Consider the following 21,501-nt stretch of genomic DNA (forward strand, 5'->3'; position numbering starts at 1 on the left):
CATTAATAAGTCTGTGAATTTTCCAATATGAATGGAATAAAGATATGCATGAGGGAACAAGGGCTGCCAAAAATATGTGTGAAGGTAGTTTATTGTTATATGGGATGTTATTAGCATCCCAACCTTAAGCCCAGCCTACTTGTTTATTGCACTTATGTTTCACACACTTGACTGCCCTTCAGTTTGAAACAGCATAATTTAGAATAAAAAATAAAACCAGATCTTTAATTTAATCATGAGCAGGGAACTGCCATTGCAATGTAAGTCATTGTCCCTCATTAATGTATCCTTTCACAGGAAAAATAGTATAGTGTTTCCATTTCTGTAATCTGAACAACAAACATGTTAGTAGGTATCAATTACCAGCCAGTTTCAGTACTTAGAACCAGTAAGAAGGCCCATGCAAGGGTTTCACATCTGGTTTTAGTGAAATTGTTCCTGTCTGTGGTATTTAAAATTTAAAGAACTCCTGTTATTGTGCAATTGGGAATCCTAGGGGAGTACAATGTTAATGAAATCCATAATGCACAAGGATTTTATGATTGCATTTTCAAGGCATTCCTTCAAAAGGGACAAGTGATGCCTGCCATGGCAGCAGTAATTGTGTTTTTACAGAGTAGATTTAATGTTCACGTTTAAGAAAGCAGTTACATTTACACTTCTCTGAAAAAATAACATGCAAAATCTTTATACTAGGGGTCTTTTTGCATCTTATTTCTCAGTCCTTTGAGAAGGAGCCACAGGCCATTGTGCCTGGCAAGACCTTGTGGCTCAGGGATGCCCCGATGGGCTGTGGCCAGCAGCCCCAGGTCAGGAGCAGGGGGAGCTCCAGAGGAGCCCCCACAGGGACACTTGAAACCCACGTGTGTGGCTTTGAGGGGAGACTGATTGCCTATTACCAGGGTCACTGGGAGCCTGGGCTGCCATCAATCCTCATCGCGGGGCGGGTTTTCAAACCTACAAGGAGCAACACCTTCTGGGTACTTTTACTGCAGGATCTGTATGTTTTCTATCAAAATGTTTCTTCTAATGCATATAACACAAATCTTTGTGCTCCCACCAAGCTGAATGGGTGGCACAATTTTTCTCTCATCCTGTAACAGTGAGTGAGACCTCCACTTTGCCCAGAGACTAAAATGTGTTCGTTAATAACATGAGATGTTCAGTTCACGTTATGTCTGGGGTAGGAGAAAACCATAAATGCAGCTTTAAGAATCCTGGTATCAGATCAAAACTTTGCAGCCATAAACCAAAAAGCACTAGCCTGATATAAGCACTCTCTGCCAGTTCAAACTTGTTCAAAAACATTAACAGGGTGTTAACGTAAGTGGACAGTATGCTCTGGATTGAGCATTATCTGTCATTCTGCAGCTGTCATGGGGCCTTACACTAAGATGAACTCCTTATTGTGTGTTCTGGCTAATATGACACAAATCCAGCCAAACCAGCCCAAATTTATACTGCGGGGTTTTTCAGCAGGACACAGACCTGATACCACGTATGAACCTGCAAACTCAGGGGTTGGCACAGGGAGCACCAGGCTCCCTCTGGCCTCTGCCTGCCAGTCCCTATCTCACTGCCCACCCAGCCCTTTGGCACCTACAACCCCTGCAGTAATCGAGACCTCTAGACCAGACAGCCCTGGAGCGTCAGCTGATCTGGTGCAAAATTCTCCCTCTGCATCTTTCAGCATTCAGGAGTCTGGAGAAAGGCCAGAGAGGTAACAATAGGTCTCCTCAAAAAACAGCCTGGGAGATCCCCCTTTCCTTCACTGATTGAAATATCAGTTGTTTATTTAACACTAACTCTGCTGTGCAAGGAAAATATACTCCCATTGATTTAAAGCATTTCTCTGTATACACTACTTCATCAGAATTGAGAGGGAGCTCTGAGATGGAATTTACCTTCCACATTTGTCATCATTCCTTTACTTTTTAACCTACATTCTTCATTATTTGCTCCTTTGTAAGTGTAACCCAGGAGCATGCATCACTGATGTGAACTGGTATATAGATTAATACTGATTTATTTCCATATCACTTCTGAAAATAATTGCAGTTCATCATTTGGTGTCTTGACCTTTCATCTGTGTCATAGCTGATTTCCTTATCAGGTATTCACTTAAAAACATAGTCAGTATTTATATTTGCTGCTGCACAGCACATTCATTTCATTAACAGGTTTATTCTTACATCAGGCAGATGTTTAGGCTGACTTTGCCCAGCAAGTTTATCTAAATACTTCACATAAAAAGCCATGGATGCGCTGGTCAACAGTGCCTGTTATTTTTATTATGATTTCTGGTTTCTTTTGGAGTTTGGTGCAGAAGTAAAGTGCAGCATATTACTGTATAGAATAGCATGAAAACTGGGAAATCTCAGCCTCCCAGTTTTCCTGGCCTTTGAAGGACAACCTAAGAGCTGGAGTTCAAGGCTTTGTGGTGGGGCTTGCCCATCATTAGGGAGCACACTGACATTAAAGCACAAAAACTGTCAGTCCTTTGTCTTCTCTGCCACTTTAGATTATAAGTCATGAATTTAGTTCATGTCATTTTACAGTTCATAACTGCACTCCAGAAATCACAAAAAGCAGAGTTAGCTTTGTGTTGAAAAGTGTTACAGTTATCTTAGCGGTCTTAACATGCTTTGCACATGGGCAAAGAATGACAAAAGAATATTCCTTTCTGGAAATCACAGCCAGCACAGACTGTGACACAGCACAGAACCGGGGTTAATTGACCCAGCAGGATACATTCATACCTTTATTTACTGTGACATGGGAATAAATGGTAGAGTTTCACAAAGGCAAGTACTGAAATTAAACTAGAGGGAGAGTGAGAAATAAAAGGGCCCTACAAAGTATGAAGGTTTTTTGATTATTCAAAGTGCTTTAAGAGCTATTTTAGTACCAGAAAGTTCCCAGCCATAGATTTATCACTCTGGGGAGGCTGGAGAGATGCTCAGAGAACTGTGCAAAACCATTGGCAGCCTTATTGCTCTGGTAGCGCAGGTGCAAAATGCAGTTTAGAAGAAAATCCTCTCTACCTCCCTCTGAAATGTTTCAACATCAGGCCTAATACAGAGGGGAGTCCTGTGTGGCTTCAAGCAATCCTGAGTGCAACATATGGAGGAGCAGCAGAAGCAGAGCCCCTCTGAGCCCCCACTGCCAGCCCAATCATTAAAATAGTTTCATTTTTTTTCCAGGGGATCCACTGTGCAGAGATCTGAGTAGTTTGTATGTAGCTCTGTAATTACCTATGCATCTACTTCCCAGGCCAGCCCTACATCCCCTCAATGGCTGTCAGACAGATGGCCCTTTAGAGCTGAGATAGCGAATTAAAAATGTGTCCACCAAAAGCACTGATTCAGCAACTACTGAAATAATTTTGTACATTTATCTCAGTTTCACTAGTTGGTTCCAGGAGGGAAAGAAATTAAAATCTTTAAATCTAAACTAAAACTAGTTTTAAACTAACCACCACTGGCTTGTTTAATTTCATTTTTGGTTTTTTTCCATCACATCTTGTTCTTCTTTATTTCACAGAAATTAAATCCACTTTGTACAAAGTGGCTCTTCTCTCTCTTTTGTTTTTGTTTTTATTTTTCCCATTCACCAGGTTCAGATGTTTGGCTTGACTCAAAATACTTGTTCTATTTTGCTGGCTTTTAAGCTGCCATCACACCAAGAAATCAGTGGTTTGTGCCATTCTGCTGGGTAGGGGAGCTCTCTGCTCTCTCCCAGATGGTTTGCAGACCCTGTGGGGGCTGAGGCAGCTTTGCCCACTCGGTACCAAACAGCACATCTTAAGCAAAACCCCAGCCAGGACCTTGTGCAGATGTGAAGGAAGGCATCTCAGAGGGAGATTTTTCTGAGTCTAGCAGAAATAAATTAATCTACGAGACTAGGCAGGTGTCAGACTAGGGTGAGGTAAAGCTCAGGGCTAGAAGTTAAGTGACTAAGGGCAGTGGCTGGAAACAGAGCCTTGGCTAGGAGCACACAGCTGAGGTGTGTTCTAATAAGCAGAGTTATTACTGAGCTAAAGGTCTCTGCTCTCGTGGGGCCGACCCTGGGCTGGAGATGAGAGTGTGCTGCTGAGTGCTTTGCAGAGAAGATTATGCATTTTTATTCACTCTTTCCACACCTGCACAGTAGTATGAAGCTGTAGAGTTGATGAGTCCTATGGGCCCTTCCCCATCCCAGCATCCAGGCTCCAGATTTTCTGTTGCTGAGCTATTATTTACCTCTCCTGCCCTTGTGTCATCCTGCTTTTCTGTCCCAGTTCAATTCTGTTCTGCCCATTAGGTGACATTTTCACAGCAGTAACAAAATAGGTAAAGTGAAAGGATAAATGAGATTTCTTCCAAGTGGTAAATACCTGCCCTTCAGAAAGCAATTTGTCTTCTTGCCCCTGCAGAAAAAAAAGAAAAAAAAAGTATCTTTCAAAAAGGAAACACTTAATTTCATTTTGTCTTTGTCTCTAATGTTTTCATTTAAGGTTTCAAAAAGAGTCTTTTGAAAGGCATCAGAATAACCTCCAAAGCTGACTGGTAAACAAAAGCTGCTAGCAGAGAAAATACAGTTTACCAAACATTGAGCTGAGATTCAGTTTTCAGGCACAACTGGCTTCTCATCAGGGAAGTACTGATTACACATAACTTCAGCAACCAGCTGTACCTGTGGAGTCTGGTCTTTCTCTTCATTGCAGCGTTCTGTGTTGAACACTTCAGGCTAAACTCATTTCTGGTGTTGATCCTCCTGAAGATGATGAAAGGATCCATGTGTCCCATCACATATCAGACCAGGATATATTTTAACTGGTTGTATTTAAGTTACAGATTATTGCACTAAAGTGTCTTTCAGCCATAACAGGAGCAGGTTCTTCTCCAGTGCAAATGCCATTAACTTCAGGTGACGGACTGAAAGGTTAACATAGCACAGAATAATTTTTAAATGTTCTTACCAGGCCTCAAAAATTAGCCGTCCATAGGAGGGTTCCCCCCTTTCATGATCTGCTTAACTAAGAAAATACATCCTGTGTTTATTTTTAAAAGCCACAGCTCTTAAAAATCAATAGTTTTTCTCTTTACATAACTGCAGATAGAGTAACTTTTAGATAGGTAGAGTAGGGATACAAAAACCAGGCACTATTATCTGGCCAAAGAAACCCTGTAAATAAAATCTTCCTGCCTAAATTTTGGGCATGCTTTGCTGAGGGAAGGACAGAGCTGGGGGTAGCCAGTCTCCCAGGTTTGCTTTAGCACTTGGGGGAAGTTGTCTTGGTAGTCAGTGACCTGTGCATCCCTTCTGCTGTCCCACTTCCTCCTCTGGCACAGGACAAGAGCTCCACTCTCAGCAGTGAGTTCTCCAAGTCACAGCCTCAGAAGTATTTAATCTACATGTGTTCATTTCCTCAGAGCTGTGAGGAACATACCAGAAAAGTGAAATAATCTTTGCATGTGCAGTCTGTCTCTCATTTTTCACCAAACATTTACAGCACCCACACCACACTGTCTAACTGTAGCTACCTGACATTTTTCTAGAAGGTAGCAGAAACTCATATTGTAAAAAAGCAGTGACTTGCTTGGTGACCCAGCAGTAAATTAAAATCATCATATACAATGTGTATGAAATAGAAAATCGAATTTTGATGCAACAAAACTGACAGTTCCATTTAACAGAGAATAAATGAATCCAGACTCCTGTGGATGAATGACTGATTTAAAGAGACTGTGCCGATTTTCCAAGATGAGAAAGCTGATCAAAAGAAAATACATGTATTTCCATGTGACACAGGTTGTACACCTATTCCAGTGAAATTAGACTTAAAAAGTATTATATCACAGACACTGGCACTTTTTCCTCATTTTGCTGTGATTTTTTATAGAAAACACGAAGCCTGAACTCTCAAAAATATCTGAGTGTAGTAAATTCCAGTTATTTCAGTGGAACTGACAGTGAACACAGTGATTGCACAGTCAGATCTATCTATGCCATCAAGGTGTGCTGTCTGAGATAGGAGAGATTTAATTTTGCCCAGCACATCATCTCTTGCTTAGCAGCTTCCTACCATTAGCACAGGTATGCTGTGAAACAGGAAGGAGAAGTTATTACTGTGTGTTTACACATGTAGTATTGTACTAAAAATAGCACAATTATACATCAAGCCCTTCTGCCTGTACCTCCTGACAGCAGCTGGCACAAAAAACCAAAAGAACTTAATAGGCAAAATTCAATTTTTTCCGCCCAAAGTCTGGTTATTCGCATGTGAAGAAGGCTGAATGAGAAGCTTTGGATTACTTGTTTCCCATTTGTGTATTAGTTGCTCAGTACACTTAGGGGAAAGAAAGTCCTACAATTATGTCCTTCTCTCAGAAAAGAGTGGTTCTGCAAGTATTGCTATAGAGTTTCCCTTTTCTATAGTTTCTAACACAAACCAGGGAAGGTCACATTCAAACTGCACTAAATAGTTGTCTTCATTCCAGATCAGAGGATTAAGCTCAGGTTTAAAATTAAATGTAAATTACAAATAAGTATTCAGAAAACGTTAATTAAAAGTATTACGTTCCTGACTCATTTATTGCTCAGCAAGAGTTCCTAAGTATCTTAGCTGGAGAAAGGGGCCATTCACATTCCTCCTTTTTTTTGACCAAGTCATTGTACATGTCTTAGGTTATCCATTTGCAAGTTAATGTAGTGCTGAAGCAAAGGTTTTCATTTTAAAGAAGTAATATTTCACAGCAAGATATGTTCCTGCAAGATGTAAAACAATCTTTTTCTAAAGCACTGGGAGTTAATCAGCCTTTCTCTCCATTGCTACAGAGAGGATTTGAATGGCACAAGATGCTGATTGCTTAGATCCCAGAGTCTATAGAAAACCCAATACGATTACATTTTCCACCCTTTGTTATCAGAGTTTATTGTATCTTGGCGTTCAGGTTTTAAATAGTGTTCCAGTAAGAAAAATAAATTAGGAAAAAGGTATTTTCTGAGTCTTCTGAATAACCACGGCGCTTCATCAAAGCCCCACATCAATGTGTGAGATGGAGCTTGCAAATGAGTGCCGGGGGATGGTTCCGTGTCCCTGCGTGTGCCCTGGGTGCGTCTCACCCTCGCGGCGAGCCCGGCTCTGCCGGGAGCGGCTCCTGCCCGGCTCTGCCCGGCTGCGAGTGCCCAGCCCCGCTGGCACACGGGGCTCTGTGCCCCAGCCCGCTGGCACACGGGGCTCTGTCCCCCAGCCCCGCTGGCACACGGGGCTCTGTGCCCCAGCCCCGCTGGCACACGGGGCTCTGTGCCCCAGCCCGCTGGCACACGGGGCTCTGTGCCCCAGCCCCGCTGGCACACGGGGCTCTGTGCCCCAGCCCGCTGGCACACGGGGCTCTGTGCCCCAGCCCCGCTGGCACACCGGGCTCTGTGCCCCAGCCCGCTGGCACACGGGGCTCTGTGCCCCAGCCCCGCTGTCACACCGGGCTCCTGTCCCCCAGCCCCGCTGTCACACCCCGCTGTCACACCGGGCTCTGCCCGCACCCCAGCCCCGCTGTCACACCGAGCTCAGTGCCCCTGTCCCGCTGTCGCACCCCTCTGTCACACCCCTCTGTCGCACCCCGCTGTCACACCCCGCTGTCACACCCCGCTGTCACACCCCGCTGTCACAGCGCGCTCCTGCCGCCGGCAGCGCCGCTCCCGGCCCCCTCGCAGCTTTTCTCTTTCCCATTTGATCTTTACGGTTCCCATACTGGAGCGATTTGGTTTGCTGAATTCTGGAAATGGCTCCAGTTAAAATGGTAGTGTATTAACCTGCTGTACTGAGTCTCTTTTGTTTCTCTTTACCAGAGTGCTGCTTGCCAATTTTTATGACTACAGCAGATTTTACTATTCAAACAAAACCAGATGGAACACCAGTTCAAAGAACATGTCAGAATTAAATATTTCTTTTTTAATTAGTTGCTTCTGATTTATGCAAAAAAAAAAATTAACATAAGAGTGGGAGAATGTGCCATGAATCCAGATGCAACACAGCCCACACAAGCATTATCTTTTCTCTGTCAGAGACACAGAAGCTTTATTCTTTTCTTGTCTTTTCTTTTTTCTTTATGTTTCTGGATTTCATTTTTCTTAGGCTTTCTGCATCTTTTCCTTCTTGAACCAGCTTCATAATGATGACTGAGATTCTCTTATGTTTATCAGTCATACTTTTTCACCATTATCCTAAATTTTCTCCTATAGAAACTGCCTGATCTTCTTCTGAGAAAAGTTGCTGTACTCAATTCTGTGACCACAGCATCAGTAGCTCAACTTGATAGCATCTTTTGACTCTATTCTTTGTTTTCAGGTGGGGGGAATCTTTACACTTATGTTTTTTCTTCTGCAGAAAGGGATTTGAGCAGAAGGTGAAGATTATGAGAAATATATATTTCAACTGCTAAAGAAAGGCTCATTTCCCTTTTGCTGCCAAGAATTCCTGTGTCTTTGGCTTGAATGTTTTCTCATCTCTTCTTCCATGCTTCCCCCTTTTGCCAAGTCACATAAGCATCAGTTCAGTAAAACATGCTGACTGGGGACAGTTGTTAGGCACAACTGTTGTTTGCCAAGTCACTGCTTTCCCTTTTGGGGCTTTCAGGATGTTGCTGTCAAGGTCAATGAGAAAGACTTCAGTCTCTTAAGGAGAGATGTTAATAAGAGCAATATTTTCTCCCCACCTTCTTTCTGGAGCTGCTGCAAGTATCACTGAGAGTTTTACACAAAGATTTGAGGTAGTTTATAAGATTAACTATTTTCACTTAAATCCAGGATGAATATTTACAACCTGTCATTAATCAAGGAGTTGTGCTCTTGTAATGACTACTCATGTCAAGAGAATGAAGACTTTTGGAAGTAATTTTCCAACCAAATTAATTAGACTATTTTCAGAATTTCTACTGGAGCCTGTCCCATTCCTACTTAGCATTACAATCTAAGAAATTAAAGAATTAAGTCATAGTTGTGTATACCTCATGAGAAAGCATGATTGGCCAAATCAACAGCAGTGTTAAGAAAGTAGATCAACTCTTGCTTAATTAAATATTTGACAGAACAGTGAAGCGTCACAGCAGTTAATCTGACTCAGAGCACTCTATGCTATCTAGGGAAATGACACGGTTCTCTAAAAATATTTGCTTTGGTATGTTGTGTCAAGTGATGGATTGTACAGCTTTTCAAGCCACAAGAGATGCCCACAACAAAAAGCTTCCTGTTGTTAATCAAACTCCAGCACTCAGTACTTTATTTTCTCAGGCTGTTGAACTCCTACAGTAGGAGTGCTAAAAGCTGGCAAAACTGCTCCCTTGCTACAGCTCCCTCAATGACTGTATTTTATTTAACAAGGCAGATTTTCATCCTGAAGATAAGGTCTTCCATACTACAACCCAGTTATGTATGATGACAGGAAGAAGCAATATTAATTTCAAGCTGTGTGTGTGTTGTGTGTCATTCTTTATCCAGCAGTTTGCTCAGATTTGCTACGTGATGCATTGTGCAGAGCTAAATGCTATTTTTTTCCTTCTCCTTAACTGGTCTCAAGTAAAATGCATATGCCAGCCCTTGCATATGTTTGTCTTAAAAATGTGTCACCCACCTGCATTTTTTGGAGACAGTGCTACAGCAATAAGAATATTTCTCCTGATGCTAGGAGATATTGTAGAATAAATAGAAAGGAAGTAATTCATATGTAGAAACAGCTAGTGCCTTGCAATATGCTTCTGTAGGAAATAAATTGATTTTAGAAATAGGAACAAGTGAGGCTTTTTTGAAAAAAAAACATGAACATTTCTCTCCTGGAAGAAAAAAAATACACACTCAAGATGCTCCTCATTTTTTGTAAGGTAGGGGCCCATTCCTATAGCAAAGTCTGCTCCCAGACTTGCACTTTCAAATAAAGATGTTCACATTACAGTGCAGGCAACTATCAAAGGCTGTGTTTTTGGATAAGGCCCTTAGGCATCATTTTCCAAGAGAGATATGCTTCTTAAACTGAATGAAAGTGAAAATTTGAAAAAAAAGAAAAAGAACTTGAAACATGCTGCTGTTAGTCAAAGCTGAAAGTCTGGTCATGGAAACAAAATGTGAAGATTTCAGGTTTGGAGACAGCTGCCTATCTCAGATCACAGCCATAAGGCTTGCAATAACTTACAAAATCGCTTGCATTTTCTAAAATAAATACCAGATGTTTGTTTATCATATGTGCAGAACGTTAAATGTCAAATAATTGCAGGGAAATGCATTTGATGTTCATCTTCAAAAGTACTGTATTTCAACACCATATCTCTTCACAGTCACTCTAACATGAAACACAAGTTCTTGAAACAAAAAGGACAAGAATGCCAAAACAAAAAGCTAGTTATTAAAGAGTTATATTACAATCATATCTGGAGTAGCCTGCATCTGAGAAAAATGGGTTACCTCTGGTCACATTAACACTTGGAGACTTCTTTGGAGAGGACATACTGTGTTGACTGAAACTTATACAGAGAGGTGGACTCTCTAGACATAAGCTTCAAGATGAAAAAGACTTCCTGTCTGGTGGCACAGCTGTTCCACAGCGATTACCCTCTGCACTGATTCCTCTGGGAAAAATACAGAAGACCTGTGTCTTATCACAGCTACACTTTGGTACCTTCAGCTTCCAGTTGTTACTAGCAATTGATATGGTTGCACTTCAATTCTGAACAGTCCCAGTGACTTTTAGAATCTGTTTTATGGGCAACTTTTTGCATTTTATAGAAAGCAAGCTTTCAAAAATCATTGGAACAAAAACAAAATGCATCACAAAGTGATTAATGAGGGGGAGCTTAACAGCCCATTAAAATGTGTCATGCAGTTTCTACATAATTCATTTCTATCACCTTACTTAGAGAAGATTGTTACATTTAAAGCTTAATTTGCAAACATACCTAGGCACCACAGCGGGGTGCACAGTGTTGCAATTCTGCTTGCATGCACCTGGAGAGGGGCAGCTCCCCTCTGGAGGCCATGGCAAAGAACTGTCAAAGGGAAGTAAATGCTTTAAGCCCTACCTCTCTCCTGGACTTTTTCACTGACAGAGTTAGTACTAAAAATTCCAAGAGACCCTTCTGCTTCTCTGTTGTTTAATCTCATCTTTCTTGTTTGCACTGCTTCTTTCTCACGAAACACCAATGGAGAAATGTTGTTCTTCTTTCCTTTATCAGCTTGTGAGCAAACTGCCCCTGGCATGCAGCAGGTCTGGGGTCACAGCTTGTTTTTGCAAGGGGTTTAAAGCTGTGCTGAACACTCGAGCTGTCAGACTCCAGGCACTCCAGGAGAGGACTACTGCTGACATAGTTCCAGTTTTCAAGAGCACACAAAGATTTGCTGACCTGGAGAGAAAGCACATCCATGTGAAGAGATGTGCTGCCTTGTAAGAAGGAGAGCCCTCCTTCCTCCAGTAATGTCTTCCTCAGTTACTGGAGCCAGGAGTGCTAATGAGGTTACCTTTCCTTACTTACTTATAGGCAATAAATCAGAAGTCCTCTCAGAATCTCCCTCTCTCCCACTGAGAGAGTTCTGCCAGGTTCTAGGCATGAAAGTACATGTCCATATCCATTGTGTGTTTGGGACTTAATCCTGGGCAGTAAGATGGATGCTGTATGATATTCAGTGCCCTGGAGTTAAGAAGGTGTATTAAATCCCTGAATTTGTGACCAGGCAAAATTTGGGGGCCTGAAGTTTTCTGACAGGACAAGCCTGAGGCCTGAATGATCAGTGACTGGTAGCAATTGATAAGTCAGGCATCAAATATCAAATATTCCTAAGCCACCAATGTTAAATTTTAACTTGATTTCAAATACCTAGAACTCTTGCAAAAGGCCATTGCTTGACTTTATTCACAATGAAGTACTTACTGTATATTTAAAAGCCTCTACTAGAATAATTTCAAATCAGTTGGAATGGTACAGGCTTGGGACCCTAATCATTTCAAAACTGAAGAGCTGTTTCAAATTGTAAGAGAGGCAGATCATTTAAATAACTTAGCTCTGTGCTCCCTCAGACTTCCAGATTTTCAAGTGCACTTCAGCCTGGAAGTGAATGTGGTATTGGACATAACTCAGTGCAGCACACTTTACAATCAGTAGAGTACAGCTTGGAGAGCATTTGAAGTTAAGCTGAGATTGCTCAGAGCAATGATGCCCAGATTCCCCCATTAACTTTCAGATTGCAACAATCTAACATCTGAGACTCTCCAGTTACTTTAAATCACTTGATTGTTTTTGTGAGGTGGTGCTGGGATTTTATTTTTTTTTTTAAGACTGAAATTTTTTTATCACGCAGAAACAAAATGTTGCAGTAATTCACCCCTAAAGACAAGGGCTAAAATGTTACATATAGACTTTATGAGCCTAACAAACTGGGGCAGGGGCTTTGCCCTGAAAGCCAGTTCTATCTGTCACACACAAGGCTGCTATTCTTGCGCTGGACAACTCCAAAATGTCTTGCATATGACATGGGCACTGAGAGAGTGACACTTTGTCCTCAATAGCACTTCCTTCAGCCTTTTGAGAGAGAATGCACAGCATGTTGATTTAACTGCTCCAGTGCCTTTGGATATATGACATACATCCAGGAAAAAGGATGCCTGTGGGACACAGGACGCATATATTCTGCATCCTACGTACTTTGGAAATAATGAGAAAGACTGGGACATTCATGGGGCCATTCACTTGAGAAGGGTTCATTCAACCTATTATCCTACTAAACTCTGGACAACTGAAGTTAGGGGGAAAAATTACACTGATTAATATTTTGTGAATAGTCATTTTATACTGAAATTAAATTACCTGCTAAAGGTTCTCACTACAGACAAAGAGAGTGAAGAGTTTTATTGGTATGTTGTTATGGCTAAAAAAGGCTGTAAGGAAATGGCAGAGGTATCAAAATTGTGGTCACCAACATAACTTTTTTTCCCAGTTTCAGCTATTTGGCAGTTGGACTTGTGCACTGGGATGAGTTCTGTTGCCAGCAGAATTGAGTAGCCAGCTACTTGAGTAGCTGTATTCCTGCACCCCACATCATGCTCCCAAATATGCTGATACTTCTTGGATGCCGATTGATGAACTAGATAAGGAAAAGACCTGGATGAAAAATAAATAATGGGGGAGAGCAAGGTTAACCTAAATCACTTGTCCATTTGTAGTGGACAATGTAGCTCCTTGAGAGGAGGAGAGAGAAGAGTGAAGAAGAGAGATGACCTCTAATGCACATTCATGTGCATTTCTCCAGCGAGTTCAAAATGACATTGTTTTCTATTGATAGAACTTCATGGCATTTGACAGTTGGAACAGAATTACTACACTTGTGCTAAAGCTTCTTTCTGTTTTCCCCAAATACATCATGCAGTACTAGCAACTAATTTGCCTTTTTCTCAACAAAATCACACAGTGATTTGTAATTATCTTGTGACCAACTAATATACACCAGGATTCTTTTCTTCTCTTCTATTTGCAAGTAATGATCTTCTGGGTTTTAGCAGAATTCTTGTTATCATTCGATAAGTGCAACTTTGACATTATCCTAGTAAATTCTACCCCATTTCTACTGCCACAGTGTTGGCAACACCTTGCAGCTGAGTGTCCTTAGGGAATTTCATTAGCATCTATGCAAGTGCTTAATGAAAGTATTAAGTAAGGTTGTTCAGCAGACTGGTCCTTGAGGAATTTCTCTAGTAGATCCTCTGCAGTCTGGTGGTTCCCACTTGCACTGATGGTGTCTCTGGTTTCTCCCTCACAGAGGAAAGAGAATTCTCTGGTGTGTGAAGAACATTCCTGGCTAATTTTCCTGAATTCTGTGATGACACCGTTTACAAAAGAGGAGATTATGCCTATGTTAATGTCCACAATATTTGGCAGTTTGCTTTATATAAAATCCTCGTTATTTTTGTAAGGCAGGGTGAGCCACTGCTACAATGTTGTTATGCTCTGAACTAGTTGTCCTCACATTTCAAATTATTCTCTACCACAGGTAGACCTGGGCCTTCTCCGCTTTGTTTCTGGAATTGGGACCCAAGGAGCCATCTCAAAAGAAACAAAGAAAGAATATTATCTGAAAACATATCGTGTGGATGTCAGCTCCAATGGAGAGGACTGGATTACACTGAAGGAGGGAAACAAGCCTGTTGTAAGTATTTTTTTTTTCTTTTTTTGTCTCTCTTCAGCTGAGAAATAGTCTGTTGAACTGTTTAGTTGTTACTATCTGTTTAAAAAGGAGGAATAAGGTTTAGTCAGGTTGATCCACACTATTTCCCAAATCCAAAAGCCAGCTTGTGTCTCAGTAGTAATGGGACACAGAAATTGTTTATGCAAAGCCAAGAGCAGCTGAAAATGGTGTAAGGTGATGCCCTATGTATTGAACTCACTATAATTTGAGTCATTTTGTGTCTTTTTCCTGGACTGTTCTGCTATTTCCCTGTTTCTCAGAGATTTTCTATGTGACCTTGAGAAAAACATTATGCAGAACTTTTCAAAAAATGTGTCTGTCTGTTATGTGCAGTGAAGCTCTGGATATGCAATAAGTCAGTGCCTCAGCTCCCTGTGCATGGCCATGCAGCACTGCTAGCAGATGATTAGTGGTTTGTTAGACTTCCAAGTATCTCAGTGATGGGGGTCATGCAGACAGATGATTAGGCACATCTTTCCATCCTTATAGATTTTTATCACCTTTCCATTTATCAGCAGATTTGCTCTCTGTGACCCCCCAATGAAACAGCTTTAGACACTCATAAGAAAAATTGTCATTATCCGCTACCATGAGCATAAAGCTCATTACTGAGAAGTCAGTTGTGCTCCAGCTCACACATGAATAGCCCCAGTGAGGCTGTGCCTCCCTCCCCACCTCTCTCAGGATGTGCCTGAGAGCAGCATCCCCAGAGGCTGCCAGGGGCTGATGCAATTGGAATCGTTTTGTGGTACCTCCCTTCAAAACAGCTTTTTTGTGACCCCTCTGTAAAGACACAGAAGAGCTGTACAATATCAATGTCTATCAGTGTAACCCTATCTAGCTCTAAATATTTGGTTACTGGTTTGTCCCTGACTCATCTGCAAGGGCTATGCCAAGTCCACTACATTTATCTAATCAACGTGGTAGCAGTGTTTAACAAATATGGCTTGCTTTTTTTGAAATCCTTTGGAAAACAATAAAAAATGAATACTGAAAGCTTCTCTCTGACAGGTATTATCCTGATTTTACTGGAAGTTCTGAAAGTCAGATGATACTATGTGGCCACTGTACAGTGATGTATATAAAGATACAATAATTGACTTGCCCAAAGTCACAAGAGGGGCCGGTGCAGTGACTGGTATGAGACACAGAGTTTCCTCACTCTGGATTCTGTAATCTGAACAAATGCTTCTTTCAAAATCAGGCCATGCCTGATTTTCATTACCAGCTTCAATTTGTAAACTCCCCAAAAGTGTACTTTACATGAGTTTCTCTTGCACATGCCGTCTTTAATTAGTGAGAACATTTCCTAAACCTGTGTCACTTGTACAAAGGGTTCATTAAAAAAATCCGTTTTCTAAAATGGCAGTATTTTGCTGTTGATCAAGACAAGAAAAACATAGGCACCAGTCTCCCTCCCAGATATTTTAATTCAAATGAAAAGTTTGCAGCTGCAGGTCTCAAGGCAGCCATACACCAGTGTTGCACTAACTACATATAAGAATCTGTGTACTTTTGAGAAAAGACTCCTTTTCTCTGTCAGATGCAAACTTTGAGAAAACTACAGCAGGTCCTCACAGAAAAAAAAAAAAAAGTTACAGGAAGGAAATGCAGTTCCATTAAAAATCTCTTACTAGATATGAAACTCTGATATTAAATTACTTGATCTGTAACTGAGCCTTATGAGTTGACAGCTGTGTGCTGTTGGCCTCCGTTCCAAATTAATGCAGCTACTGTAAGGAACAAACAGGAAAGTAGGACAGTGTGTGTAAGAAATGGGAGGATCTCCCATAAAAGGAGAGGGGTCTGCATCCATGGAAAACAACAGGAAACTGGTCCCCTCTACGTGAGGAAGAAGCAGGAAGCTGAATCACCTTCTTTGGACTGGAACATTGCAAGGTTTTGGCTGGGCTAGGAAAGAGTGTGTCTGCAGGATCCTCAACATGAAAGCACAGCACAGTCATGTGCTTCTGGTGGAAGTCTCATTGTTCATCTAATTTGACTGCCAGCCTCGGGGGATGCAGGGAAAATCTTGGAGCCTGCTATACAGATTTTAAATAGACTTCAATCTCAATATGCAAGGAGAAAGAAATTCTGAGACTTTGTTGAAAAGGATTTGAAAACAGGGTGTTAACAAAGTTTGCACAATACACCTTAAAAATCTTAAGCCCAAGGTCAGCAAAATAATATATATTTTTATCATAACCATATAGGATTTTTATATGGTCTAATTAAAATCCAAATCTTTAATTTGAGCCTCAGATTCTTAAACTTTCTGCATTATTTGATGAGTGTACAAGAAATAGAACTGGCTCTAGTGGGGCATTGGGGGATTCTTCCAGGACACAGGAGTCGTTGGGTGACGAAGACCTGGGTTTGTCATTCCTGCATGTAGATCTGGGCATTAGGAACAACTTTTTTAGTATCACTGAACACCTTACATCTTCGTTTTCCTCCCTAAGGAAAGTAAACCTGTCTGCAAAAGTTGTGTTAGTAGATTAATGAAATAGTTTCCCATGCAAGTCTTTTGTCTCTGCCCCCATAACCAACCCTGGTTAGACCTCATATCAAAACTGTCTGTAAAACACAGAACTGTAAGCACCAGTTAAGAGAAAGCCTAACAAATAAATACTTTTTCTTTCCACACAAAGGTGTTTCAAGGGAATAGCAATCCCACTGATGTTGTTTACAGAGCTTTTGCCAAACCAGTTTTAACACGGTTTGTGAGAATTAGACCTGTGTCTTGGGAAAATGGAGTTTCACTGAGATTTGAAGTGTATGGCTGCAAGATAACAGGTAGGTCTTGGGAAAGATTATGAAATATGGGGAATTTATTGTGCCTATACTGTGGGATTTATTTTTATGAGTAAAATGAATGAACATGATTTCCACCACGATCTGAATGTAGAAATGTTTAAAAATAAGATAATAAAACACCACAAACCAAACATCCAGTGTTATCTGAATGTTTTTATGATGCTCTATTTTAGTTTTAATTACTTTTATTGCAATCACTTTACTACTTCATGCAAAATTCCAGAGATACACAGATATTTTGCAAATTCCCATGTCATTTTTTCCCTTCTAACCCTCCAGTCCCTCTCTCTTATGTCTGCTATTCATAGGTGGTTCTGAGTAGGTTTCTCAAGGAACAAACACACATTACACATGACTAGGTTTAAAAGGATTGCAAGGTACAAGCACTTAGATCTGCAGCCTGTGCAAATAACTGGTGGCTGTAGTCAAGTTCCCAGTCATGATCAGTATGGCAAAGTAATTCCTTTATATCACACAGTTACCTGTCAAAAATTTTTAGAAATATCTTTTTTACAGTTTTAGGTTTTCTATAATTTCTACACAGTGGAAGTGCCTTTATCCGTAAAGTAGAAATACAACTTAGAGTTGAAAGAAAATTATAATGATTTATTAGACTTTAGAAAGCTAATTTTTCTAGCACATTTTTAGCACTTAATACAGTTCAATGGCACTAATTTTTAATATTTAGGGATTTTTTTTCTTTTAAAGTATTTCTTTAGTCTTGAAAATGTTTCTTAGAACTGGTTCCATACAGAAGGAAAATAAGATTACTGATTACTTTGTTAGAGAATTCCAAGCCATTCTATAAAATCTTTTCAGATTAGATGTAGGTAATCAGATCTACTGTTTCATTCTATATTAGAATTCTTAATTTCTTGTGAGCAGGTACTTCTAATTTATTTTTATCTAGATTAATAAAAGAAGCAACTATTTAGCTTCTGTGTCACCTGAAAAAGTCTGAGAGACAAAAAAATGCATTAGGAAAATCTCAAGTGCAACAGTAAATTATATTTTAATGTTATGAAGATTTCCATTTTCAATGTCACCAAAATTAGGTAATCTGCAACCAGGTTTTGGCTGGTTTTGGAAGTTTTCTCTGAGGAAATATTCACAAATTCAGATGGCCCTCCACTCTTTTAGCAAGAAGAATAGAAAACAAGAACAGAATAGGATTTTCTGATCCTTTTGGTTCCCACCAAGCCAAAAATACTTGTGGTATTTTGGTACTTCCTGCTAAAACTAGGATGTGCAAGTTTGAACAAATGAAAATTATATACAAATACAATAGATTACTTTGAATATAAGAAATAAATAAGTAATTAGCTATGATAGTTGAATTGACTGACATGTCCTGTTTCTGTTTTGGCACTTGTTCAGAACAACTATTTAATTTATTTGGATTTTTTTTTTCTCTGTAGATTATCCTTGTTCTGGGATGCTGGGTATGGTGTCTGGCCTTATTCCTGACTCTCAGATCACTGCATCTACCCAAGTGGATCGAAACTGGATCCCAGAAAATGCTCGCCTGATAACGAGCCGTTCAGGCTGGGCGCTGCCCCCAACCACCCATCCATATGCAAATGAATGGCTTCAGATCGACCTCGGTGAGGAAAAGATAGTGAGGGGCATCATTGTCCAAGGAGGCAAGCACCGAGAAAACAAAGTGTTCATGAAAAAATTCAAAATTGGCTACAGCAACAATGGATCGGATTGGAAAATGATCATGGATTCCAGCAAGAAAAAGATAAAGGTAAGGACAAAAACTGCACTGAAGAAAAGTTTGCATTACATTTCTACACATCTCTGTCTGACCTCAGGAAGAGCACACAGCTGGGGTGAAGCCAAGTAGGAGAACTCCAAGGGCAGCAGCCCTGAAGGAATGCTGTGGGAGCTGTCCCATGCCTGAGGGCAAGAGCTGGCCTTAGGACATTTACCTCTCTGGCAGCAAGTTTTGCTGATTCAGCACTTAGTTCAGGCTTGACTCCTGGCAACATGGGTGCCTCTCTGGCTCACCATTTACTGCAAAATCCCATGCAAAGGGATTTTAAAGTCTACTCTTAAAAGCTGAACTCTAAAACTGAGAGTGAACAAACTTATTTGAGACAAAATTATTTGAATTACTTTTGTTTGCTTCTTTCTGTTAGAGCTATAGAATGAGAATGGTGTTACTCAGCTCAATGGGGTACCTCAACTGTGTTTCTCGACTGCCTGTAGATTGCTTTGAGAGTTTCACAGGTTCTCTGTAATGATCTGATCCAAGTCCCTCCAAAAGAAAGTGATGAAATTTTGGTCATGTTATCTCAAGTGAGAAGTACTATTTTACGCTCAAAAGGGAAGCGTCTTGGAGGATGCTTGGGAATCCATTTCCAAAGGAGGGCCAAATGAATTGCTGGGTTAGATTCCACGGAAAAGAAAATAATTGTGGCCCAGAAGAGTTTCTGGGAATGTATCTGTTTTGATTTGGTTTTGGATGTATGCATTTCAGGACCTAAATTACACTGGGGATTTAGCTTATTTACACCAAGTCCCATTGAAGTCTTCCATCCCATTTTGCTATCTCTGCTCACAAAGTGCAGCTTTGCCTCAAAAGGCGCAACTCTTTCTTAGTCTTCCTACCCAGTTCCTTGAGGAAATGAGTAGGCATGCAGCCCTGCTCACAAATTGGTGCTGTAGTACTGAGATGACCAAGGAATCATATACCAAAACGTGCCCTCAAAAGGCAAATTGTTGTGGTGCTTGGCAGATGGGATCCTGGGAATTGCTCCATATCTCATCTGTGGTAGTTTGAAAATTAGATGTAAAAGCTGTTTTGCTGTATAGACTCATCCATTGGAGGAACCTGTGTTTCCTTAAAGGAAAAGCTGAGTGGGCCCATGGATGTAGCTTTTCCAAGCACATTTGGTAAATATTGGACTTCATTCTCTCCTGTTTTAATCTCACTGAATATGTCTGCATTTTCTCACTTTTCATCATTTGTTTGGGGGATTAAAACTAAATGGATTCAGCCTTTGCAGTCATCTCCTTTCTCTTGTTACCATGAGTTTTGACTTCATCATAAAGTGTGAAGGGAGTGTAAATCAACAATGGGATCTTACCATTTTCTTTCTAAAATAGATGTTGTTTTGACATGTACTTCTACACTGTGGCTCAACGAGGGAAAAAAATAATGCCATATGCTTTCGAAGCAGCGCGCCGTCTGCTGCATGGCTTTCTGTTTTCTAATACAGGCACTTGCCATCATTGTCAGAAGTTAGCAGTTTGACAAGAAAACTAGTGTGCTAACTAATGCACTGAGCCCATCCTCAGTTTTCATCACCACCAGAAATTAACTTTCAAGATTAATGGAACAGAGAGGGCTGGACTTCAAATCTCTTGTGGCATAATTATAATCCTTCCTAAAAATTCATTATATTTAATAAACTTTATTCCAAAGCAAAAGTCTTCTTTAAAGAGAATAGGATAAATCCCATGATTTTGGAGCCTGAGGAATTTAAAATGTTAATACTGGAATGTAGTGTTTTTAACTGTAAGTAGAGCTGGATGGGACAGGATGCTATAATGAGTCACAGCAGGAACATGGATTAGAAACAGCCCTGTTATATGAAATGAAACACATCGTTTCACTTGGTTAAAGTTGTGACTTTCAATAAACAAACAACTGCATTTCAGAGAAGAAAGAGCAGTGACAGGCTAAACATAACCACAGAATGTGTCCAAAGGGTGAAACATCACCTTGTTTCTTAACATGATCTTGTCATTCATGCCTGCAGCTGCTTCCACAAAGACTGCCATAACTCCTTCCTCTTTGGCTGACCCAATTTCAGCTGTTTTTGAGTGTGCAAAATGTTTCCCCCTTTGAGTGCTTTAGCTCAAGCACTCAAAGGAGTGAAAATCACAAATCATCAAATAACCATGCAGAACTCCATTTCAAGATCCAATTTGTATTTCTTGTCCATGGGCTTGCTTACTCATGCTTACTCCATAAAGTAATTTTTCTCTTTCATGCTTCTTTTCCTCCTTCCACTTTTTATGGGGGTAGGATGAGTTGTTTTGTGGGAGTTTTTTGCTGTTGTTTTTAAAATTCCTCTCATAATTTCTGGTACAAGAAACTTCAGAACACCCTGCCATTTGGAACATCCTTTTAAAATTTTTCTGCAATGTTTATTTTGATTTTAAAATAAGTTAGGCAGATTTTTTTTCTGCTCACCATTTTTGTTCCTCTTTTGTTTAACTACTATTTATTATACCTTATCTTTGTTGTGGAGTGCAGCAATTTGTGACATAGCTTATATAAAGGACACTCACAAGTGAAGTTTTGCTGTACACTCCTCTCTCCTCTCCCACAAAGAGTATCAGTATGTGTTTTAAATGAACAGTCAAAATTGAATCACAGGCAGCTCTGCTCTACAAAGGACAGTGATTCAATGTAATTCTAGATGCCTATTGAATCCTAATGTCTATGTGTCAGTACTCCATAGTGAT

The 21,501-nt window shown here is 40.4% G+C and overlaps 1 protein-coding gene across 2 annotated transcripts in view; it reads left to right on the plus strand.

Annotated features, from left to right (window-relative positions):
* NRP1 (neuropilin 1) overlaps nt 1-21,501 on the plus strand; it is a 112,930-nt gene that overhangs the window by 64,974 nt on the left and 26,455 nt on the right. For both annotated transcript variants that reach the window (XM_036405351.2, XM_036405358.2), the window contains exons 7-9: nt 14,008-14,163; nt 16,854-16,998; nt 18,438-18,769. In XM_036405351.2, the coding sequence (XP_036261244.1) occupies nt 14,008-14,163; nt 16,854-16,998; nt 18,438-18,769 (633 nt within the window). The remainder of the gene's footprint in view (nt 1-14,007; nt 14,164-16,853; nt 16,999-18,437; nt 18,770-21,501) is intronic.

The sequence above is a fragment of the Molothrus ater genome, chromosome 1 (genome assembly GCF_012460135.2).
Source record: "Molothrus ater isolate BHLD 08-10-18 breed brown headed cowbird chromosome 1, BPBGC_Mater_1.1, whole genome shotgun sequence".
In the NCBI taxonomy this organism is placed as follows: Eukaryota; Metazoa; Chordata; class Aves; order Passeriformes; family Icteridae; genus Molothrus; species Molothrus ater.